The sequence below is a fragment of the Onthophagus taurus genome, chromosome 11 (assembly GCF_036711975.1).
Source record: "Onthophagus taurus isolate NC chromosome 11, IU_Otau_3.0, whole genome shotgun sequence".
Classification (NCBI taxonomy): domain Eukaryota; kingdom Metazoa; phylum Arthropoda; class Insecta; order Coleoptera; family Scarabaeidae; genus Onthophagus; species Onthophagus taurus.
Window position 1 is genome coordinate 17,861,652 of NC_091976.1, and position 26,701 is coordinate 17,888,352.

Sequence of the window (26,701 nt, forward strand, 5' to 3'; positions counted from 1 at the left end):
AGAAAAGAATTTTTTGGTTATTTTTGGATCTTAACAATTTTATAGGCACACGACCAAATCTTTTCACATTCTCAAGTAATAAAATTAAAAGAAATATTTGATACTTTTCGAATTTGTACCGAAAACACAACCAAAGACCACAATAAAAATATATTTATACATTATTATATTATTTCTATCATTATACGTAACATCTAATAACTATAGTAATCCACAAAAAAAAGTAAAATCAAGAGAAAAAGAGAAATGAACTTACACCTAATTCTCTCAAATAGTCAAATATTCTACAAATCAAACAATTACATATTTTAAAAAAGCTAATGAAATTCAAATAAATGAAGAAAAATGATATGAATTTCAAATAATAATTTTGATCTTTTCTTTATAAATAAAAGAAAAAAAAAACAGCTTATACCAAATAAAAGAAAAAATTACGTTAGTGCCTCGTCCTCATATAAACCGAGGAAGCATCATGAGAATCGCATCCGAAACGTCTCGTATGTTTATATATTTCATTAGCCATTGCAGTCATTGGTAAAGGCTGCTTTAATGTATCAGCCAATTGAAGTGCCAATTTTGTATCTTTTTGCATATGTTGTAACGGATGTTCAACCGTTTGAAAATCAGTTTCAACGATCATTTTAGCTTTCCTTTGTAAATACGGATTCGAAATATTCGTCAATGTTAAAACCTCCAGTACATCTTTTGGTGTTACTCCGGAACGATCCGCCAAAGCAAAAGCTTCCGCAAGTCCGGCCAAAGCGACGCTTTTAATCACCTGAATCACCAAATTCATTTTCGTCGCAAATCCGACGCCGCTTAAATAATAGGCCGTGTGCGAAATCGCTTTGAAACACGAATTACAATCGTCGAAAAGCGATTTATCCCCAGCCCCCAATACGATGAGGTTACCTTCACTCGCTTCTAATTTACTACCTTGGAGTTGAGCCTCTAAGTAGCGACCACCAATATCCGTAATCATATTACAAATATCCATTGATGTTTCGCTGTCTATTGTTGTCATTTCAACATAACCTTTACCTTCTAAAGAGATTCGGTTGTGTAAAATTCCACAATTTCCATAAACAACCTAAAATAACAAGAATAACATATTTTTTTTATTTCTAATTTTGGTTTTGGTTAATTTGGGATTTTAGGTTGTTGGAAATTGGAATTTTACTGGTTTATTTTGGGTTAAATATTTTGGTTTAAAGGTAGTTTTTTACTGAGGTATTTTTTTTGTGTTACTCACGTGCATAGCAGCAGCTGGATCGCTCACGCAGCAAAAAATAATGTCTGAATTTTCGACGACATCACATGGAGCTGGATAGACTTCGACCAATCCAGCATGATTCACTTCCGATTGAGCTTTGATTTCCTCAGCCTGAATCAAATGAAAAATAACATGGTAATAACTTTGTTTATGTTTTCAAAGACAAAATAAATTGAAACGAAGAAACAAATTAAAAATAGATTTCTGAAATTGTTTATCTTATTTTGGTAAAGTTCGATTAACTAATATGTATGAATCAAGACATATTATACACATATAGTTAACTTAAAATTTATTCAATGTTTAATATTAAAAATTAGAAAGATTTTAAATTATTGGCAAATAATTTAGGTAATTAATTAATACATAGTTTAATGTATTAATTAGTTAACAAAAATTTACTTGATACTTAAAATCTGAAAATACACTTTGAAGATGGCACAAACATCGCATTGCAAGAAATACAGATGTAAACATTTAAATAGAATATTTTAGAAAATGAATAGATGGCAACTCATTGGAATGTGAGACATATACTTAACGCGAGTGAGACGAAAAATAACACTTGGTCGCAGAACAACTAAAAATGACAGCTTTGTCCGCACAAACGCCTACCGGCTCTTATCTGAATGGGAGGGATTTAACGGTAGCCATCTCACGCCGTGCTTTGTGGCTTAACTTAATACTTAAAACTGTCTAAATAATTCTGAAGAAATAATAACTATTAACGGGAATCATCATCGAATAGTATAAAATATGATTTTTTATAAATCTTGTTGAATATTTTCATATAAAACCGTGATTTACTACTACAAGAATATTAAAAAGAGTAATGTATGATGTTCAATACAAAAATTACAATTTGAACCGAATTCAAATTAAAAGAAAAACCGCGGTACTTTAACACTATTTATCATACTAACATAGCCGAGGTTACTAATCTGAGGAGCTAATCATTGAACTAATGGCATCATGTGATATAAGTAGATCTCATGGGTTACACACGCATGCATAGTTTAACTAAGATAGGAGTTGCACTTCTTGGCCTGTTCCAAATAACTTTCCTTGGATATTCTGTAGAATGCTACAAACTTAACATTTGAAATTTCCTTCGCAGCAACAAACAAACGATGGTAAAAATGCCTCTTAAGATATTGGTGGACCGAGAACCCTCTTTTATTCATTCTTCTCCTTCTAATATAATATGATATATTATGATAGTTTCGTTGCTGAAATTATCTTTTAAAGTTGTGGGCAACATGGTAAAAGTGACCAATATATTCTTTATTTTAATTTTAGGAATACAAAAGTGTGTATTCATACCTAACTACGTAATAAAGTGAAAGGTAGGTACTACACTGGTAACCTCATGTAGCGTATATTCACTGCCAGGACAGCGAATTAAGGAAATAGTTGGCGAAATAGCCTCTAAGATCATCTGCACGAGAGTTGTTGTGTATGGTAGAGGCTGCACTATGACTTGGTCATCTACCGCAGCAATTGTATCACTTGACATGTAGGAAAGTCCTTCTCGCCTTCTCAGAAAATTATGATGGACGCAAGCTGCTTTAATGACGAATCTCACAGATACTAGTCTCATCAGATATCGTGTCAACGAGAATGCTTTATCACCAACATGAATCCATGATCTACATCCATGATTAAACTGAACAAACTACGGTCACTAAGGAGTTAGTAACTGGTTAGTAACCCAAGCTTACCAACCAGTTTAGTTCCTTTTCAGTAGCTCCGTGTGCAAACCGCTTAACAGTTGATCAGGAAGTAGAAATTAAACTTGCAGAACATATAGTAAATAAACTCAGCTCATACTTAACATGGCGCAACATATCTTGCACAGTTTCTAGTGTAGGAATTTGTTTTAGCCATAAATGTCATAGACACCAAGTCATTGAAACTACTGAATAAGATGCAGAAATAATCACATATGTCATAAGGATTGTCCGCTACTTTATCTGGATCTAAAAGAAGAATGTGATAAATTTAATGTAACCATCATTATTATTAAACACAAAGTTTTTATTTTCTAGATTATCAAAGTGGTGGGAAATTGGAAAGGCAAAAACTTGAAAAGACTGTAATGAATGTATTGGTGTTAACATTGTACTAAAAGGGGTGCTATTACGCATCGAGTCAATGACTCTTCAAGTTTTATTATAGCTCTAACTTATGCATAAAACGTTGATTTTCTTAAATTTCTCTTAATACATCAATCGATCGGAAACAGTGAAACAAACGAGAATAATCTTATTCTCGTTAGGTCGTTGGTATCCTTCAGTCAGACACGGTTCAACCATTCCAATTTACGTAATGTAATTCAGAGCGCCAAATTTACGTAATGTAACGTACTTGTACTTATCACAATTGGATCTTAGTGGACTATCCAGTACTTATCCAGTCTTCTAATTCTTCTATTAATAATTAAACCATTTTTTTAAACCAACCTTAAAAACTAAAAGTTTAACGAAAGTTAATTTTAAAATTGCGTGGAATATTCCATTTATTATTCAATTATTGTTGCATGAGCAAAATGTCCATACAATGAGGGGCTTTTATTCGATAAAACATATTTATGCTGTTATTACTATACATGTGTTAAGGTAAATGTGCGTGTTTAGGGAAAGGTGCATATTCATCAAATATCGATTTTGAAACAAATATTAATTGATAATTCAATAGCATCCATTACGTTCATAATCCATATCGGGTTTAAGCGTAAGCAAAACGTTCTTGGAAATACGACTATCGTGTTATTCACTTTTACATTTCTTCTTGGAATATTAAAAAATTGAAAATATTCACACAACTACTTTTAAGTTTATAGAAGGAATATTTGTACAGTATTTTTGAAAAAAATATAATGCAGCGTTATTTATTTGTTGAAACTCAATAGGAAAATACAGCTTTTCACGAAATGGTTGAGCTCAAAAGATCTACATATCCCATATCGTCAGTTACCCTAAGATTTTTATGATCTAAAAGTAGTTAATGTTACTAAAACGTACAGAAAAATCAACTTACAACTGAGCAAGTTATCATAATCATCAAAGTGGTTTCGAAGACTTACTATTATGACTCTTAGTTAAAGGTAGAATACTAATTGACAGAAACAGGAAATTTAAGGAAAATGAAGTTATCAAAACACATACATATCTAAAGTCAGAATGCTCTATGGAACAATTGTTTTGTTAAATAGTACTAGAATGGAAATTGTACGATAAAAACACAATTAATCTACTTTAACATTTATACTATAAATGCAGAAATCAATAATAGACACTCCTCATAGACTCATACCTACATAGACATCAAACAGTTGATGAACCTTTCAATCTAAAAATCTCACAAATCTAAAGCTAAAAAGTACAGCAACTGGATATTGGAACAAAACGGGACTGACATAGCATCTAAACAGAATAACATTGATAAACTTACAATACTAAAGATAATGAGAAAGTCATCCACGTCAAACACGCTGTGAAAAATCGTATGGGGGAAGTGATACATGCTTGTTCCAAAACCAATAGATTCTTCTTAAGCATCTTAGGAGGGAGAGTTCCCATAATTAATGTGTAGAAGACATCAAAGAAAACATATACGACATTATGGTTAAGCTTTCAAAGTTGATGCAACAAAAACCCATATAAATAGGAATTTGCGCTTTTTTAGTGATAACTAAGACGTATTAGGAGTTGATATCCACACAAACCTATCGAAAAACATTATACAAAATCACTGCTAAATTGCAGTCAATGACAACAGTCTAATTGACATAACATAATAATATAAAGATTATGGTATCTTATTGCATTATGCAATAGTTAATCGTGTTAATATAGCAATAGGTCCTAAAATATGCAAAAATAGATCAGAAATCTTCAATGTCTAGTAAAGATATGAAAAACAGAGCGAATAATGAACAATAAAGGAAAACAAATGAAGCAAGACTACATCGGGCTAATATATTGCTGGACTCTTTTGTCACTGGAACTCTGCATAGACATTAAACACACTGCTGGACAACATGCGAAACTTGTTAAGAATCCAAAAATGATGAAAAATGTTCTACGATTATTAGAATTGAATTTTGGCCGCGGGCACAAACGTTGTTGAAAGACGGTTATATGCCACGTATAAATAATACGACCATTTGTCACAAAGATACATTAGAAATGTTGTATAAATAGCGTAAAATGGTATGTATATATGGTATGTTACCCCAAGTCAGATTGAGGGCAAAATGCATCCCCAGAAACTTTACTGTTATTTTATTTGCACCATTATAGTTATCCCTTAGGATAAATATTGGTACAGGCGACACTCTTACACTTCATCTTCGCATTCCCACCTCAAATAATATTAATACAAAAACTATATTCACTATGTGTTTTCAAATTCAATTGAAATTTATGTAGACGAGGAGAATTTAACAAATGCGGCTTTATTTGAGAATGAAGTTAAAAAATGTAGTTCGCAATATACGAATTCGTAGCCCAATTTTTTAACCAGAACTCGTTATGAATAAGCCTAAATGATCATATAGCGGTCTGTGTAATTATTTAAATCTCAGCAGAGTAAATACCCGGAAGATAATGTAAGTTATAATCTCACTGAATATACGAAAAAGTTTAACTTTTCGCTTTATGACCCCTTTGGGAATTTGACATATACTCGTAATTTACTCGTTTAAAGCTTTTAAACGTTTGTTCATCATAATTTTAACATAAATGTATAGTCAACGACACTATGAATATTTCATGGCACGTTCTGATGATACAATTGAAAAGGCATTGTGACGTATTTTATCGTATCTCGCATTTAAATCTTCTAATGTCACGTTAAATTAGCTAATGTGATGCCCCAATTTGAAAACGATAATAATCTATTGATGACACATTTAAATAATGACTGTAGTACAATGTATTGTTAGATTTTGCAAATTATCGTATTTAAAGTAGTATTTAATTGTTTACTGAATTAATTATTAGAATTCATATTGCAAACTTTGCCTAATTAAAGCAGGGTATGGATATGGCGAAAAGTTTTAACTTTTAATTATATTTTCTGGGTACCGGTTTTGAATAATTACATGTTCATCACCAGGAAAATCTACGTCACGTCATTACATTTACCGGTTTAATTTACTGAATTACGTCTGCCAATAATTGTGGTTTCTCTCGTTTTACCCCACATTTCATCATGAATTTAACCGGCGCATTATTCACGATGCGATTTAAACGATAGATTTGGAAATAAAACAGTATATTGGTTGTAAGTGCATTTAATATAATTGGTTTATTTAATTGATTAGTTCATAAAATTATTAATTAATTATTTAGTTATGATCACGTAATGGTCAATGTTTGAACATGCATTTAGTAGACTAATAAACAAGTACAATAATAAATATCCAAATTAATTAATTCTGGACTGGCATCAACACGTTCACGAGTGTTACGGTAATGTAAAATGTATTTAATATTTTTAAATATATTAAATGTTCAATATATTTACAAGTTATTAAAAGTTTTGAAGTGATATGATTTGTAAATTGATCTGTTAAATATGGCATTCTTTGAATATGGGAAGGATGTAAAAGGTTTTGAAAATTATAAATCATTTGGCAATACCATAAAATTAAGTAATGGAATAATTCCTGTTACGATTAAACAATACAGTACATGTTTATAAATATGAAATTGAACATGTGTTTGGCATTATAATTCATTGAATGTTGTTATTTGAACATCTGTGTCAGCAAAATGCATGAGTACGAATACACACTTCGTTTACAAAGTGTTTTAGTAATTCTTGAGAAGAACAGAGAAAATATGTTGAATATTTTCCACATCACCGGTATTCATGTGAAACAACATTTCTTGTTTTGCACTGAAGTTTATGGGAAGCATTTGTCCAGAGGCAGTGATGTTGGGTACTCACAGCATTTAGAATTCAAAAAAATAATTTGAAGGGAAATAGAAGATAATTTTTCACTTAACACAAAACGAACTACTCAAATTAGACTTTCTACAATTGGTTGTTAAACAACAAAATTTGTGTTTTTTTAAGTTTTTTTCTCAAGGTTTTTTTTTAATTCAAGTTTCGATAAAATATTTGCAGGTAAACATAAAAATTCTTACTTCTGTTTCAAAACAAAAATCAATTTTTTCTATTCGAAGATTTCCAATTCGATAAAAATAAAAAACATCGTTTTCGTGTCGAAGTCCGACAAATGCTAACCAACCGTAGCACAATTAGTTTAATGCCTTTCGTTTTAAATGCTACTGCTTAATCGGATTATCTGAATTCAGTAGTCCTCAAATGTTGGGAACTGATATTTATCATACATATGTTTCAAATAATTGTTTAAAATAAAATACCTTGTTTTTTTGTGGTCTTTCTAAAATCATTTAAAAAAATGTGTTAAAAACATGCTTGAACAAACTTTTTTAACAAAAACGACTTCGTGACGTACGTAATAGACAAAAAAAGAATAAGTTTACTAGTCCAAAATTTACTTCTCCAAAAATAGTACTTAAATACAGAATAATGTTCCATAAGATTCACTACAATGTCTATATAACGTCATTATGAGTAACAATGTGACACAACTCAAGGTGACAACATCGCATAATAATATAGGAAGAAGCTGATACAGATTATTATTATTATTCAGATTATTTTAGGAGAAAATTTTCAAGTCAATAATATGTGAAGAAATATGTATATACCATCGAAAGATTAATAGAATTTGCGAAATTTACAATAAACACCTACTCACTGGTGTTCCCCATTCTTTTCTAATAACTTAATTTCACCAATATTAAGGTTTACCATTTTCTTTTGCTCTAACACAAATTACTCTAGCTGGAAGGATATGATCTTCACGAATCTTCTGATCTGGTTTCAACATTAAAATGAAGGTGATAATGATGGCCGAACTAACGGAGTCAATTTCCATGCCCCTAATTTTGTAATATCAAGGGATATTGACAACGCTCCTTAATTTTTTGTTTTGGTATCGATGGATTACTTCATAATTGCTCTTACTGGCACACAATCTCACAGCTAGATGTCGTATGTCCATACAGGCATGAGAATTTGTTTATATAAAAGCACTTTGTTATAAATTGACCGGATGGAGTATCGTACAAGCAGCCAATACATTTTTTTTAAAATTTAATGTCGTCTAGTTTTTTCTTTTTGACATGCTCTTTCCAACAATATGTCGATCTATATTTGTAAAATTAATGTGGGCATATTTAGCCTCATTTAAATTGATTCTCTATTGCTTGGTTCAGTTGCTAATTTTGTAAACTGATGTTTGTATATCAGATGCAGTATTGATCATGCCTCGATCAACATCGTATCATGCTCTAATTTACGAATATCGCTGGTATATATTAGGTAAAAAATAGCCAACTCAAGCCACAAGTCTAATAAATGTATGACATTGACGAATAATTACTTCCATATTAAATTTGAACAATATATATCTTCAAATGAATATCTATTATGAAGTTAAGCTTTACAATGAAATATTTGTTGGTCCTCGACAACTTAATATTGATGAACGTATAAGGATAGTGCAAGATGTTGAGTTCCCAGAACATGAAACTAGTTTGTACAGTAAGAGAAAGCAAAAGATTCCTAACAAAATGTCATGCAGGATATTAAAAAGAGCGACTTGAGCCATCCACCAATTTTACATTTAATTGTGATGCAACAATGGCACAGGATTTTCAGGAATTTCCAGAGAATTTATTAAATCCAAATTTCTAAGAATGTGCAAATATATCCAGAGATCATTAAAAATATCTAAAACTTGCTAAACATACAGGAAACTTTTAAATTAATACAGAAAATGCAAAAATTGTCAATAAAGCAAAGAATTAAGGAGCACTATCAATGCCCCTTGATACTCCAGAAATAATGACATTCATAATGCTTTCAAAAATACTTGTGTGTAGCCACAGAATTTAAAGTATCTAATCATTTTCAAAAATCCTTAAGACTGATTTCCGGAATATATCCAGAAAATTCTTAAGAATTTCCAGAGAACTTATAAAAGTATTCGTCAAGTATTCAAATATTTTTAAGAATTTGCAAATATATCCAAGACTTCCTAGCGACCGTCCAGTCATTTTTCCAATTGTTTCCAGAGAATTTATCAGGATTGCTAGGGTTGTCACAAATTTCTAAATCTATCCAGAAACTTCTAAAATTTTCCTGGGATTTTTTTGGATTTTTCAAAAATGTTCAAATATTTACACGGGTTTCCAAGTATTTTTAGAGGATGTTAAATGATTTCCTAAAGCATTTTTCAGGATTTTCCGGAATATTTAAGAATTTTTAGAGATTTCGAGAGGAGATCCATTAATTATTAAGAAATTATTTAGGAAAGCTGCAGAAGTCCTAAGAATTTTAAAATTTATTCATATCTTTCTAACGATTTTCATAGCTTTCCAAGGACGTCCACATATACCTCTGGAATTCCAAATATTTCTAGATATTTTCAAAGATTTTTAAAGCGTTGAAGAGTAAAGTGATCGTGAGCATAATCAAGTACTTTAATAAAACTAGATGTGGAGTAAAGATGTGAGGAATAAAATGTTAGGGAAAGATACACACCCATCTTTCAGAAAAAAGAAACAATATAGAAAATTTTTGAACATCTCACTATTTGTATGTGTACCCTTGTGTACTCAAAGATGAAAACATAATTTTTAAAAGTAATTTGTTAGTAATCATACCATATATATTTTCATTTAACATAATTAAGTATACAAGACATGTAGACAAGCAAAAACCGAAAAAAATTAGTTCCAGTGGCTGGGCGGACCTAGAAGCACGGTCGTAAATCTACCAGACCCATCCAACCATCCGGAAAGCGCTTATTTAGGTTAGCTTGTATTGGGCAGCTAAAATGCGGTGGCCTCCTAATTTAAAAACTTAACATGCGGTTTGTATTGATGCATGACGCAACAAATCATTTAAAATTTCTTGTAAAAAATTAATATTAACTTGCTAATCAATTAATTAAAAAATTGTAAGAAAAAAACCTTAGGAATTTGATGTCATCTTCTTGCTTGATTTGAGTCATTTGCATCATGCAAATTGACCTTCGTAAGTAAATAAAGTTTGATCACAATTTGCATCTTTGTTGTTATCTTGTTGATTAATTAATCAAATTGAAGCCTCAAGTTTGGGAGAATAACATTTGCCAATAAATGTTGTTTTTACATAAACTAAGTTTATAAGGAATTACAGAATAACCTAAAAATAATCTCAAATACCTTAAAAGGACAAAGAGTTTCTATGAAACTCATTTCCTATTAAACTTAAATCCCAATTAAAATTAACCTAATTCGAAAAACTAAATTTCAAGAAATAAACTCCTTTCATTTATGAGATAAACAAAAAGCTTCCATACAAACTCATTTTGTGTTAAACACTGCCGACATCTTTCGGGTTAATGAGATTTCTATCTATTTATAGATCTTTAAAGTGGGGGATGTTCTCCAAGTTATTTATACTTTGGATCCCTACGTCAACCAATGTATTGATAAAACCTACCAAAGTAAATAGAACCAAGGATTCCTTTTTCTTTCGCTATTTCTTTTACAAAAACATTTTTTAATCTAATTTTAAACGGTAAAGTGATGCGTTTTAATCAAAACTCTTTCATAAGCAACTTCGGATTGGTGAAGTAAGCAATAATAAGAACTTATGCAATAGAAAACTTTCATTATGTTGCGTTTTAATTTCATCATCTCTTTAAGACTCTTGCGCCTCCGTTTTTGATGGTTTTTTAACAAAAATAAAAAGTGTTACTAATAAAATCGATAAAATAAATAGAATTCGTAACTGATTATAAAACCGATAAACGATTACTGATATTAAAATACCAATAGAGTTAAATCAATATTTGAAAATTGATAACCTTGTACACTACTAAATTATATAAACAATTACTTTGCAAAATTTATTTAAAAATTTTATAGAGGTCTTCCTAAAAGGTTAATTCAATTTCCTTTTTTGTTGATATAAAAATTACTTACAAACACTTCTCTAAACGGATACTTCAAGTCATTTTAAAATATTCAAATAGAACTCCACCAAGCCAAAGCACGTGTTCTTTCTTGGCACTTGGCACTCACCTAACACAATTGATAAATTACATTCCCGAGCAATTTCTAACCGACTATTCCATGAGAACAGCTGTGTTTGTAGTTAATCATAGAGTTAATAGACAAATTTATTTCGTTGTAAATTAGCTATAAAAAATAATTTAAAACTTTCTTTAAATTAAAATGATATTTAAACCGATCTCATCAATCAAAATGTGTCCAAAAATACGTTTTCAGTAAAAAAAATTTTAAAAGATAAATTTAATAGAAAAATATAAATTGCATGAAACTCCGAAAGGATTATATATCTTGGACTTGTGAACGACCTGTGACATTGATAAAAAGGCGAAATAAATCAGACATAAATACACTCGCTTAATTACAAAGTCATCCAGTAATATTCAAACCAGATTGCTTGAACTACATCAAAATTTGAAGTTATTAAGTTTTCAATAATGTTACAGTTCGTTGGTTTTGTTCTTATAACAGAATTTTTTAGTGCCATATTATTTTTTTATTTCTTTCAATGTTTCTTTTACATCCCTGTGCCAATCATTTAATTAAGCAAAATTGCAGAAACAGAATTATAATCGTAAGTAAACATATTTTTATGCATTAAATATTTTTATGCAAAAACGTACTTAATTGATATTGTTATTTCAAAAACAAATTTATTATGCATTGTTTTAGTGATTAGCAAAAATAGTTGAAATTGTAAGTGTTAAATGTCGATTAAATAATTCAATAAGAAAAATGCAAATTTTAAATTAGTAAAATATTTAGTAAAAAGCACGTACAACCTAACACTTAAAATGATTGTGAAAACCTTGTACAAATTTCGATAAAATTCTTCAAATTAATGAGTAATTTTAAGAAAATTTATTTTAATTTTCTTATAATTCTTATAAAAAGTTACTACAACATTTGACAATCAGCCACGAATAATGTTTGTGGTAGATGTTAGGATCTAAAATATAAACCCCGATAGTAAAAATTTAAAAAAATATATAAAGAACATTTTTAATTAGCAAAAATTGTAAATTTTTTAGTTAATAAATTCTCTTCCAAAGGACCAGAGAGAGTTTGCACAGAGAATGTATATGCTATACGCTAGAGCAACATCAAAGCCAGAGCCCAGCAACATTGTGACCGTCATCGTTTACCAGGTAGAAAGGAACGTGACGTAATTGATTGTCACATTAACTTGTAACGAAGCTTTTGAAGTCTAACCAACTTTTCAAACTGTTGTATTATTTTTGTATTTAATGAAAGTCATAATTAAAAACCTTTAAAATGAAAGGAAAAGTTGTAAATAATTTTTACCTGGCTCTTTGTAGCATCAATTTCGACCCAGAGGTGGAGGAAACTTTCAGAGCGACTAAGATGATCTACTGCATCTTGGTTAAGTCGTTAATAAAAGTTTTGAACCAAAAAAATTTTAAGTGTACGATTAAAAAATTCGAAAAGTTTTACTAAAAAATAATAAAGCTGGAAATCAGAAAGTTGGGCAGATGACTAAAAAAGCTTTACTGTCGTGGTGCAATAACATTTTTTTTGCTATATATACCAGATCACACTTGAAATTACTTGCCAAGATTCCAACCATGCCTAAATAATTTGGACTTACAAACATTATTATAATCCAGCTTCCTAATCTAGAACAGCTATTTTTTAACAAATATCTTTATTCAAAAATCTGCAGAGAATGTGACATATCTGTGTGTTTACCAACAAACATTCCAAACAGATGTCGACCAAGCCACAATACGTTTGCCAATGTTAAGAAAAGACAATAGCTTTTAGCCAATGAAAACGTTTAATCCATTTTGCACAGTCGTTATTATGCACCAGTAACTTTTTAATATTTTTTAGACACGCGAATAATGTCATAGATAAATGATGGTTAAATGACGCACCTTTAAGTATCACCTTTTTTAATGCTGTAATTACGACAAACTGTATAAAAAAGGCGAAACATAAACGTTGTTTATGCGCCATCTGATGTGTAAGCGATTAAGGAAATATGAAACGATAATAATAACTGATAATATACAGGAAGGTAGGTAATATGGGATAAATCAACAACATCCCACGATGAAATGGACCATTTTTCGATGAAAGGATAAAATCGATGAACGTGAAAAGGAGCTTGCTACAAATTTAATATCGGAAATATTTTTTACTATGAGGATCGCGCCTTAAAAAAGAACCACCGTGGTGAAATACTGGCAAACATCGTGTTTACGAAAAATTGCGAAATGTCACAAATAACAGAATGTTTTTTATTTAATACAATAATAAAAAGGCATTTTATAATAAACGTGTAATATCCATTTAACTTTATTAAATTTGCCTGTTTTAAATGTTATTTAATAGATTATAACTAGATGCTAGATTTTTAATGAAATTGTTTTTGTAATTATTTGTTATTTTTGTTTGTATTTTTTGTAATTTCTACTAGTTATAGAAAATAGTGAATAATTTTTGGAAAGTCATGGAGTGAGATAGGATCCTATCTCACTCCATCAACTTTTTGAACTTATTACTAAGGTTGGTTGTCAAGACCTTCAGATGTCATATATTGGAATGACACGCCAAATAAATATTGTCATATAAACTTTCACAACATCAAGGGAATGTTAGAAGTCTTAAAAAAACTACTGCGTTTAATTAATATCAGACAATAACCATTTCATAGACGTTGATGAAATTGAATAAAAAATCAGTTTTTCAATCATCTCAAAAAAATGTTTCATATTTTCAACAGCATTTATACTCTAAATATCAAACAGACTTCTAAGGTTTAAGTACTGCCACACTGCTTAGTTTCCCAGCCTTCGTTCGATGGATTCGCTATTTAGTCTGATCAGTTCTGTCATCAGCCATTTACTTGTTTTTTTTAATAATTTGTAATACAAGACGTCCTATTTCTTGTTATCACCAACTATCACGAAAAAGCAACAATTTGCCGGAAGAAGTGTAGAAGTGGGTAGGTATTTCTAAAATGGGTATTTATCCGGGTATTTACGCAGGCCCAGGGTAAATACCCAAACAGTGAGTATAAAAGTGATGCCAGTAAAAATATATCAGATTCCAAAAAAATTAAGAGGACGATGATGAGGACGTTGAAGACGAGGAATTGTCAACAATCAAAGACGTATTAACATTAGACGAATCTGTCGTTATTTAGATTAGATCAAGTTATTATGATTACTATCATCAAGCAGCCCTCTGCGTCCATTGTTGGGCATAGACCTCCCCTATTCTGTTGCATTCGATTCTATTCTGTGCTGTTTGAATCCAATTGTTGGTCATTCTTTTGACGTCTACTTCGTCTGTTCACTCGCGGTCTCCACTCAAACAACCGTTTTGTATACTGCTCATTCTTCATTCGCGCGACATGACCCGCCCAGTTCCACTTAAGCTTTGCCACAATGTTGACCACATCATTTACGCCAGTTCTTCTTCATAGGTCTTCATTTCGTATGTAGTCTCTCAGTTAAAGTTTCGGAGCCTTATGTCATAACCGGAAACACGCATTGATTGAAAGCCTTTCTTGGCCTTTTCTCTTGAAGATGTCTCTAAGTTTCCCGTAGGCTGTCCATACGAGTGTGATCCTTCTGTTTAGTTCGCTTGTTTGATTACCTCTCGATACACGCACCTCATAGCCAAGATATACATAGCTGTCAACCCTCTCAATCTCATTATCCCCAATGTTGATGTTAGAGCTGGGAACAAGATGTATCATAAATTCTGATCCTAAATCCTTCCACACACCTCCTTTAAGTCGTTCAGCATTAGTTTAATCTCTCCAACACTATCCGATATAACAACTATATCGTCCGCGTAGCGCTAATTACCTAAGCATTTGCAATCAATGTTTATGCCTTTTTGGGTCCAATCCAGTTGTTTAAATTCAGTCTGAGGACTGTGATGAACAATTTGGGTTCAACAGTGTATCGCTTTGTTTTACTCACAATCGGTACTTTACTACTTCTACTCTCTTCAGCACTTTCATGCAATTTTACCGTCATTGTAGCATTTTTGTAGATGTTATAAATAAGTTTGGTATATCGATAATCGACTCTGCATTCTTGAAGTGCTTGCAAAACTGCCATCAACTTAATTTAAATTAAATTTTATTAATACCTCTAAATACCTTTTTAATCCAGGAAATTTACCTTTGAATATAAATATCCGGGTATTTAACAACACTGGTTCCTTGGCATACATCATTTTCAAGATTGGATCAGCGTATTCACATACTGGTAAATTCCAAGTGAAGAAAAAAATTTCACAAATCAAATTTGTCAATCATTGGACAAATGATAATAGTTAGTAATTGGATATTGTAATAATACCAAGACTCATAACATATATATGTTCCATATTTACTTTTTATTACAACCCTTTTCGATTTTTGAGATTAATCTATATTTACATCTTACACTCCTATAAATCGTAAAATGTCAGTAAGTCATATCTTTCATTTCTGTGAAGTGTGACGCATACGAAATTTACAGAAGATTAAGAAAATATAATTATATATTCGTAGTTGGGCAATTATCGGACTGCGACATTTCATCTGTTGATATGTTGTGGTGGGGAGTTTCCCAACTTTGTTTCAAATTTTTTTTCTATAGAATCCAGTCTTCGGCGTATCACAATACGTAATAAAGAGTGAGTTGTACTATCTTTGCTGTACCTTTATAATTTATTCCGCTTCTATCATTTTCATCTTCTTTATTTCGAACCATGGAAGTCGATGTTGAGATGATCCCACACAATCATTCACTTTCAATCATTTTATATCGATGATGTTAGGTAGAATTCGGCGATGTCTACGGTTATACCATCTCTCAGCAAATTGTAACTTGGGGGACTTATAGCGTAGAATCGGCAACGTTCATAATAATGCCGTAATAGGAAAATAGCGGTTAAAAGTATGATTAAATTTGCTACAATAGAGTTTAATCCTCAAAAATGAGATCACACAGAGCGGATGCTAACTGAAACCAAACATAACACATACACGAGTACTTGCTTATTATTCAATCAGGCTAACAACGCCAAATATAACTCAAATTTTTTAATTAGAAGCCATACTTTATGTTATAACTGTTAACCAGGTTTTCATCAGGTGAAGTAGACATAATTTTAAATCCCACTCTTTTATTCGGGGACTCCTCAATACTCTATGTATATAATTTTAAATTAAAAAATTCAAAAGTTGAACAATCATTTAAAATTCTTAACCATGCCAAAAAACTAAATGGAATGAAAAACATCTTAAGTACGCGCAAACACAAAGTTATTCGAAATACTTCATGAAATATTTCGCCTTTTTTCTATAAATTCAACCTAGCATTAAAAGAATAACATTAAATACCCAAAGAACATTAAAGAAATAGCAACCAGATTAACATTAATTAACTAAATAAATGATCAAAGGAAAGGTTAGATAAAATTAAAAGTTTCAAGTTCATTTTACGCACATAAAACTCGAACCAAAACTTGAAAGGGATATTTTTAGAGTTCTGCGCAGCCAAAATATAAAAGTTTTCATAACTCCACAGTTATATTTTAAAAACTTTCTTTAAGTAGGTATTAAAATAAACTGTGTAAAAATAGAAATCAGAAAAACAATGATTAGAAAATTTTTAATCTCATTATGTTATCAGTATCAGTATAACTCAAAATTAGAATTGACAGAACTTCAAATTTAATAATAAATGATTTTTTTTTTAATTTTTATGATCAATAATTAAACAAAATTTTAGTTTGAAAGGAAAAAAATGTAGAACTTTTAGGATGCGCTATATATTTGTACGGGAATGAGAAACTACTGAATAATTACAAAAAACACTGATAACGTCCTTTAACGCTACTAAAAGATTACGCTGGCGAAGTGACGCAACGAAACGACACGTGATGGTATAGATGGCGTTGCCGTGTCCTGGTTGCCGACTGATATTCTAACTTTATCGATCGCACTGTAGTTTTAAAGGGTTACACTTTGCAATTTTTAATGAATCATTAAAAAATTGTTAATGTATGATAAATGACGTAAATACCAAAATATTTTTTATATTAATGGCTATTATTAAATTGTATATTAAGATTATTTGGATTAAATGATTTGATTTTTTTATAAGATTACCTAGATTAAGGTTGTTTGATATAAAAAACAAAAGAATCCTTAAAAACAGTTAATTATCTGAGTAGAAGTCGTTCAATTGTTACTAAAAACGAAAGCTATCGACAACGCGGACTCCCCTACGACGTTCTTGTTTGGACGAGTCCAGTCTACTCCCCACTTCGCGAGCAGCTGTGTATTCCACAGTGCACATTCGGTTTCCGTTCGATACGTATCCTCGCCCGTTTTACTACATTATTCTATATTATTCTATATCATTTTCCGCGTTTTTTTCGTTACCACGTCCGTGCTCTCAAATCATTGAAACAGCAAACGAAAAAAAAACTTGCGCGCGCGCATTTACGCAATCAAACCAAAAATATTGAATAAACGAAAACGACTTTTTAAAAGGAAAAAAACGGTTTTTCTAAAATGGCCACGAGCCGAATCGGTAAGTGTTTTGTTAAGAAGAAAAAATAAATAAGAAAATAGTGTGCGGAAAATAGTATTTTTTTAGAATATTAAAAAGGTCATAGTATGTTTGACGTAAATGATTATTGTTGTTTGTATGATTCCTTAGACTTGTTTTTGTAATTTTTATTTCTTTGTGGATTAGGTTAAAAGGATTTTTTTACCACCATGCCTAGTAGAAGATGGAGCTTTTCCGGCTGACATATGCCGGCGTTACTTTTCTTATCCTGGTACTTGTGACACCAACAATCGTCATAAGTCACAACAGGCATGGTAGAATAACGACGGGATGTAACAAAAATGGCACAAATGTTTGGTGCTACAAGCACCAAGCAGCCACAGAAAACGATTTTTTAAATGTAGAACATATGAAGCATCTATCCTGGACGGAAAGTAATCTAACTGATTTGAATCGATCTATTAAAAATGGTGAAAATTTAGAAAGTTTGAACGTTTCGAGTAACGAAATCGTTTTGCGTAACGATACATTAAAAAATTTTGCAACTTTAAAAATTCTTGATGTTTCATACAATAAAATCAACGATCTTCCGCGCCACGTTTTTTCGAATCTCTTTTTAACTCATCTCGATTTATCACACAACGAGCTCCGAGTGATGCCCTTCCAAGTATTCCACCCGCTAAGAGATTTAAAAATTCTCGACATCTCTTTCAATTACATCGTTACAATTCTAGATCATTTCTTCAAATTCAACAAGTACATCGAAGAGCTTTATTTGAATAACAACAAAATAGCGAAACTTACTTCAAACGCACTGGAAGATTTGAGCGATTTGAAACGCTTGGATCTGTCTAATAATTCGTTGACGTCCATAGCGAAAGGTCTTTTCGATTCGTTAAACAAATTGGAATATTTAAATTTGGCCGGTAACCCGATTGTGAATTTGGCGAGCGGAACGTTCAGGAGTCTCCAAAGTCTAACCCACCTAAATCTGAGCGACAACAAACTCAAGCAGTTGACCTTCGGCCTGTTTCATTTTAGTCAACGAATAATCTCGCTCACTTTAGACAACACTCAAATAGAAATTATCCATAACACCGAACTACTCGGATTGCCACACTTACGGCATTTGTACATTAGAGACAACGAGTTCCTAAAAGAAATCGAAACGTACGTTTTTGACGATACGCCATTAATCGAAACGTTAAACATCAGCGGCAATCAATTGACATTTTTACCTCTGTCATTATCTAACTTAACCAAAATAAAAAAGCTAGACATTTCCGATAATCATTGGGCATGCGATTGTAGAATGTTTTGGTTTGCACCTTGGGTGGAAGAAAGAAAAAATATAGTTGAATTTTCCGAATTGAGGTGCGGACCCCATTCGTATCCGGATGATATGATAACACCGTTACAACATTTAAATTGTACGGGACCTACCATTATGTACAAAACGCCTACGAAACAATATCGATTAAAAACCAACGCTTTATTGGAATGTAAATATACGGCGAATCCTCCACCATCAATCACATGGGTGACACCGAAAAGAGAAGTTTATCACTGGAATCCGGATCCAAGTATTCCCGATGTTTTTCGCAAACATCCTCACGCGCATGATCAACACGAGATACCGCTAAGACAGATACCACCAAGAATTCAAGTCTTGGACAACGGAACCTTGTACATTCAAAACGTCACTAGAGAAGATTGCGGTAGATATCGATGTTACGCTAGTAACCCAATTGCAAATACAACGCGAGATGTTCTTCTTCATATTGATCCAACCGATTGGAATAATATTCGACTTTATAGCATTTTAGTTGGATTTTATTGTGCTGCTGGCTTTTTAGGATTAACACTTTTAGTACAATTGTTCAGATACATATTAAACAAGTAAGAATTAATTTGTGATTGTTACCCATTTTTTTATTGCTGTTTGTAATTCTAGATTGGGAATTCTCAACAACTGCTGCAGTTTTTGCAAAAGAGATCGAGTTTCACCGCGAGCTCGGCAAATTTATGCCATGTTGGATAACATCGAACAGTATAAGTCACAACAATTAGAGAAATTACGCGAAAATTACACTTTGCAGGTATGTTATTAAAGGAAATATTTTTTATTGAGTAAATTATTTATGATTAATATTATTATTAGGTGAATAGAATCAAGGATAATTGCACTCAACAAATGGAATGGATTCAGGGAAGCTACCAAACTCAAACAAAGCATCTGAAAGATATCAGGGATATAGGAACTCAACATTTAACGGCACTTCGAGATCAGTATTATGATCAGGTAATTATATTTAATTAAATTTTGAGATAATTGTGAAACCCCAACTTTTTTTTAATCATTTACTATCGTAACTTTTTATTTTGACCGCTTTATTACGTTATTTGATAAATTTCATGATTTTTAACAAAATTTATTACGTTTATTATATGTATATAAAAATTTACAACGTTTACAGAACGATTAAAAAACCACTTGTGAACGTCAGCAAGTTGAACATTTATTTTTAATTAATGATAATCAAAGTGTTTTTCCTCTGTTAAGATTTTTGATAAATAATTTTTAACTTTTCAAGGTTTCTAAATTAATTTATTTTTTATTTCCAGATTCGTAAGGTACGCGATTATTCGACGAGTCAATTGAACTGGGTGAGGGAAAACTACATATTCCAACGAAACAAAATTCGGAAATTTAGCGCGCATAAAGTCCTTCAATTACGCGAAACTTACAAGTATCAACAACAGACGTTAAATAAAGTCTTGGAGAACCTGCCAAGTCTTTATTTTGAAAATTGCCGAGCTGGGACGTGTGGAAAGGCGGAATCAATAGTTTTCGATATGAACGATATTGAAAGTTTAGACATGTATATTAAAACGAAAATCGAGAAATTAACGGAAATCGAGGATCCAATAACATCAAGCGAGTCGGATATAAACCAAAGCAAATTATCTTTGTATTATACGCCTACGGAAAGGTCGATTGCTTCGAGGCAGACGCCGGCCGGTGACGTTTTGGCCGGCGTTCATATTAATTACATCGAGAATAAACCGGCCGCTTTCGACGTTAGGCCGTCCACGTCGAAGAACGCGGTCACCACAGAAGATATTCCGAAAATAAGAGGAAACATGGAAGAGTGCGCGACTATTAATAACAAAAACGATTTCATACATCAAAGTGCTAGTTTACCCGAGTTAACATCGGTGGAAATCGCGAAGGTGGAAGGTGGCGGTCAAAATGAAAAATTAGAAACAACTCTATAAGAAGAAAAGTAAGAAAAAATGTAAGTAATAAACGAAAAAAAAAAAAAAAAGAAACTAATAAATTAATTGTTGGGTTATAAATTCTTCTTTTATAATTGTGCCAAGAGTAAAATAAAAATATCTAAATAAAAAATTAAACAGAGGTGGAAAATGCAAGAAAATGGTTTGCGAATCAGGCTTTTGAGCGCTGTGATAAATAAATTTTTGAAGAAAAAAAAAATAATAAGAGCTACATCCGCGAAAGAGATTCTTGCTTTTTCCTCCTTCCAATGAAAATTGTGGAAAAAACAACTCCCACCGGATAATTAAATTAACAATAACAAGCGAAAAAAGAAGTAACGGTACTTATAATTTAATGAATCACTATAAACCGACGACATATCACAGAATAAAGGCCGGTAAAATCGTATATAATATAGATAACAAAGAATGAGGTATTTCGTCCCAATAATTCACTTTCCATAAAACCCGTAAATGTGTCTCTATTATTAAAACAAAGAAGTAGTTGTAGTTAGTTACTTTAATATACCTATAAGAATAGATTTTAATCGAAATCTAACATCATTATTTTCCCGCATGAAATACATTCCAAACAGAAAAATAAAAAAGATAATCATTAACCAATTTATTATTATTATCTCCATTAATTCTACAGTCTCTTTATTCTGTGAATTAGACTGATTAAATCGTAACCCTTCCAATTTTTTTCCGATTAGGTACAACAGAAAATAAATTAACAAGAAAAAAAAACCTAGCTGTAATAAATTTAAGCCTAAAATGTTGATGATACTTATTACTTTCCTGCGTTATAACCGTTTTTAGATGTAACAAAAATAAGTAAATATGGGTATTCAAGATTTTAATTTTTTTAAACATGTTTAAAAGAATTTATATTTTTTTTTATTTTCTATGAAAATTATGAAGAAAAAAAAATCTTAAGATCATGAATACCTTTAGTGGTTAATAATTTTATTGTTATCAATTAGAAATCACGGAAAAATAATTATTGTAGTAATTTTAACTTTCTTTTTGTTCGAGTGAAATATTATTACGGAAATTAACTAATAAACTCGGAGATAACCTCGCTAAGGTTTTCTAAAATAAAATCTTCTTGTTGCTAGTCTAAGTCCGCTTGTATCATACAAAGATATACAATTTTAAAAAAATGATTCGAAGTATAAGAAAACGATTGGAAGATTTCCGGTATGAAGTATATTTTGAAAGAACTTAAATATGCAAAGATAAGATTAATTAAAAATAAGCGGGTACTAAAGAACTCTTAAAAAAATAACACAAAAAAAGTCTTTATATAGCTATTTTTCTTAAAATATATAAAAAGATATTTTTTTCCTGTTAAATGTAAATATTTGTGTGTGTCCGTGCGATCTAGCCGAAAAACTGGTGAACTTAATGATAAATAAATCAATTAATAAATCAATAATGCAATTTTATTTCCTTTTATCCAAACAATTAAAATAAAACCAGAGCGTTTATTAGGCTTGATATTCAATAAAAATTCAAAATTTAAAAAAAATATTAAACTTATTAAGGTATTTCAGTGAATCATAAAGTGATTAAAAATTACTACAACCGATTTTTTAACTTATATTCATAACAAAATTCTTATATTACGTAAAATGTTGAAATGTCTCTATTTTTATTAAAGCTACAAATGGGAATGTTATATTTTTTCACTATTTTTTGATAAACTTGCTGCAATTGCAATTATAATAATCTGACGTAATGTAAATGTTTGTTTATATAAAGTTAGTCTCAAAATAGCACACGCAACCTTAAAACATTTATTGTAATGCAAATGATTTTTTTAACCATGCCATTTAAATCACGAAATGCCGACATAATAGAGTATAATCTGATTATTGGAGTTATGTTAACAACACACGCTTGTTTGGAACAAATTTTGCATAGAAGGTTTCTACTGTTGCATTCCAAACATTTCAATTGCCCCGAAGAGTTGAAAGCAACAAATAAAATCTACAATGTTGAAGAGTTAGTCTGAAATACGGTTTTGGAACGTTAGAAAGCACTCAATCGATAAAACCGATGACTAAATTCCACATCAACCCTAAACGGCTACCTACCTATCAGTCAAGTCTGTAACAAGAGAATGCGGCAACGACGCGAAGTATTTATCAAGTAAGGAGACAGTGCAAAGGACATCAACTATTCGGGTGTTAAATATTATATCTTAATAGGCTTTTTATGTCAGTGTATTTGCAGAATTATTTTGTATGTGTAACCTGTAATTGGTACTTATCGTGCAAATAGAAAAAAATTACAATTTCTTGAAAAAGAATTGAGAAGATAATGGAAGATTACTAAACCCTTAGTGGTGTTGAATCATGTCATGTAGCAACAATGGTTTAATCTTTGGGTTACTAATTAAATCTATTGGAACATATATATCTAATATATCATAGTATGTACAAATAAATAGATTGTAAAAATTGTATTCATAATAGCATGTAAGCCATTTTCTGTTGATGTGCATGTTTATTTAGAATCCTTACACTTGTGTGTAAATGGCCATAAAAAAGTAACACATTATGTATGAGTTGTGTTACAATAACAGCACAAGAATACTATGAAATATAATCTCTGTAGCATAACAGTGAAGTATTAATTGTTGTATAATTGTATAACATAGACTTATAAGAATTACATATGGAACAATACATGCAATAAATTTGTAATGTTTCGGTCATCATCGTCAATGGCCTGACAACCCTTTGTTCCACCATGTTCCGCCATTTCGATCTATTATCAGACATCCTTCTCCAATTGACGATGCCAAGGGTTTTGGCGTCGTCTTCCACTTATTTCATGTATTTTGTGTTGGATTACGCCCCTATATCCTGTTCCGATGGAAATTTGTTTTAATATTATCTTGGAAAGTCTTCGTCTTTCATTCTCTGGAAGTATCTCATCCAGCGCAAACGATTGATCTTTATAAAAGCAACATCAGGATTCATCTTCTGCGATACTTTCCATTTTTTAACACTTCCCTGTATACATATATGGCGCAGTATTTTCCCCTCAACGATGCCGAGTATCCTTTCGTCCTTCTATGACAGGACTGTAAGAGCTTGTATAGTTGCCAGTTTGTAGCTTTTGACAATAAATGTTGCGATACTCGGTTGATATTGTTTTCAATTTGGGAATTCAAGGCTTTAGGCATGGACTAATTGGAAGAATTCTGGTCATCATAACAAGAGTTAACATCGCCAAGAAAATACTCTTGGAAGACCATCAATGTTTAAGGAGCGGTATGACAAGTGACACCATTCTGTTGAATTTACGTGCCATTACGAATAACATCTTGCAAAGAGAAATGGTGCAATGTTTCCGGCAAAATATATATCAAACAGTGACACATTAACAATTCATTTGTATCTCATGTGATTTTTTTCACATTTGTAAATGTAACTTATCTAGTAGATACACGAAAATGTTGGTCAAGGCAGTAGTTCTTTTATATGTGCTTACATTAACATAGTTATACTTTAGTAAAATGCGTATATTCACGGCTACTTCCAAACATAATAACTTTTCTTTGATTGTATAAAGACCTGGCAACCAAAATTTTAAATTTGGTTTAAGGTTGTTTGGCGATATTTTCATTTTAGTTGCTATTTTCTTTTTTATCTTGTGAATAGTATCACTAAACATCAACCCAACCCACATCGTTTCTGTTTCATGCTACGAAGAAGAGGTATATAGTGAAATACCTATCAACTTCTTAAGTCCGCAGGAAGTGATTCAAAACAAGAATGAAACATGGGAAAGGAACTGTGAGGAAATAGAGTCATACATAGCAGGTACAAGTTCATCAGAATAATGGAAATTAATTAAATCATTACGAAGTGCAAGCTCCAACAAAGCAAATTGAAATCCAATTATATTGGAAGTTAGTGATGAGATGGCTTGGAATTAAATCAATAAGAATAGAAAACTGGCGCTAACAAACTAATAGAAATGTTGCGACAACTTTTTGAGATTTCTATAAATCGGGAAACAATACTGGAGAAAGGGCTTGGATCACACCAATTCATAAAAAAGGATGCAATACCGATTGACCAAAGCTATAGATATATTTTAGTAACCAATCGAGAAGCCCACCTACTATTAAACTACTACCTTATCAAAGCATTCGACGACTGTACCGATAAGAAAACTGCGGCAGGTACCAATCAACAGAACAGAATAAGTGCAATTAAACAATTATATGAAGTCCAGACGAAAATTGGCAAACGATGTCTCCTAACCTTTCCAGTGATTAAAGGCCTTAGACAGGATTGATGCTTGTCCTCAACACTTTAAAATTAATCTGAACGAAAAACTGAAGATGGAGATCATGCTAAGGAATGGAAATACAACTCACAGATGACATAACAGTTATGGGCAAAGAGTCATTGAATAGTATAAAGAGGATCTAGAATTTATATATGTGTATTAAAAGAGAGCAAGAAGTTGTGAATAATAAAATGATGTTGAATAATTAAGAGCAACAAAAACAGCTAATCTGGTACGGACATGTTGAGGGAACGCCAGAACAAAGAATTGCAATGTTGGAGAGAAACCTCAGACCAAAAAGCTCAGAGCTAGGAGGTACAATTGATAAAAAAATATTAATAAATTCTCATAATCAGATCATTGTCGTTCTAATGGTGGTTCTTAATAATAAATTCTTTACATCCAAATTATACAGAACTTTAAATCCGTTATCACCACTGAAGATATAAGAAATTATTATGTTGTTTCTGTTGTTGTTTACGATTCGATTATTTGTAGTATGTTTTAAATCTGCCCAAACAAGATAGTTATTAATATAAAAAAAAAATTAAAAATGATCGATATTTTTAATTTTTCTTTGGATTATTTAGAAGAATTTTTTTTGATGATGATACTCTTTCATTTATTTTCAACCGGTTTCAAGGCATTTTTTACTTTTCCCATCAGGCAAACTATTCAGGTAGGTAAACATCGTATATAAAATACTACTACAAAGCAAATACATAAAACACACTCATCAAAAACAATGTAACCTTTATGTCTCCCTTTATTTTAAATCTTATAGTACGATGAACAGAATTCAACCACAAAGCAAGGTTTGGAATAGGTTATAAAGTAGTTCAGAAGCAAATGTTCCAGAGATTTTCCAGAACTTTTTAGCAAGATTTTTACCAATAGCTGATATTAAAAAATGGAGACAGGATTTCTGAAATTTTAACATTTCTACTCTAGCAAGAATATAGCAATTTGGAAATTTAGAACTATAAAAAACAAATAAATAAGGAATGGACGAATTTTTAAAAGTAACCAAAAGTGCTCTATTTTTGTACTCTATTCAATATTTGGCTTTTTAGAGATATTACCAGCATTTTATTTCATTTATTATCTCTTTTCTTTGGAAA

At 31.2% G+C, this 26,701-nt stretch overlaps 2 protein-coding genes across 2 annotated transcripts in view; one reads left to right on the forward strand and one right to left on the reverse strand.

The window, feature by feature from the left end:
- Positions 1-357: 357 nt before the first annotated feature.
- The window catches only part of LOC111424156 (Nucleosome-destabilizing factor), a 37,092-nt gene continuing 10,748 nt past the window's right edge, over positions 358-26,701 (reverse strand). Inside the window, exons 8-9 of the mRNA XM_023057591.2 lie at positions 1,253-1,384; positions 358-1,090 (exon numbers count right to left, since the gene is read on the reverse strand). Of these exons, the coding sequence (XP_022913359.1) occupies positions 437-1,090; positions 1,253-1,384 (786 nt within the window). The 3' untranslated portion in view covers positions 358-436. The remainder of the gene's footprint in view (positions 1,091-1,252; positions 1,385-26,701) is intronic.
- Positions 17,761-21,274, forward strand: LOC111424155 (immunoglobulin domain and leucine-rich repeat-containing protein 2). Its single transcript, XM_023057590.2, has 5 exons — positions 17,761-18,008; positions 18,174-19,886; positions 19,942-20,086; positions 20,149-20,289; positions 20,613-21,274. Exons 2-5 carry the CDS (start codon positions 18,211-18,213, stop codon positions 21,264-21,266), a joined length of 2,616 nt encoding a protein of 871 aa, XP_022913358.2. The 5' UTR covers positions 17,761-18,008; positions 18,174-18,210; the 3' UTR covers positions 21,267-21,274.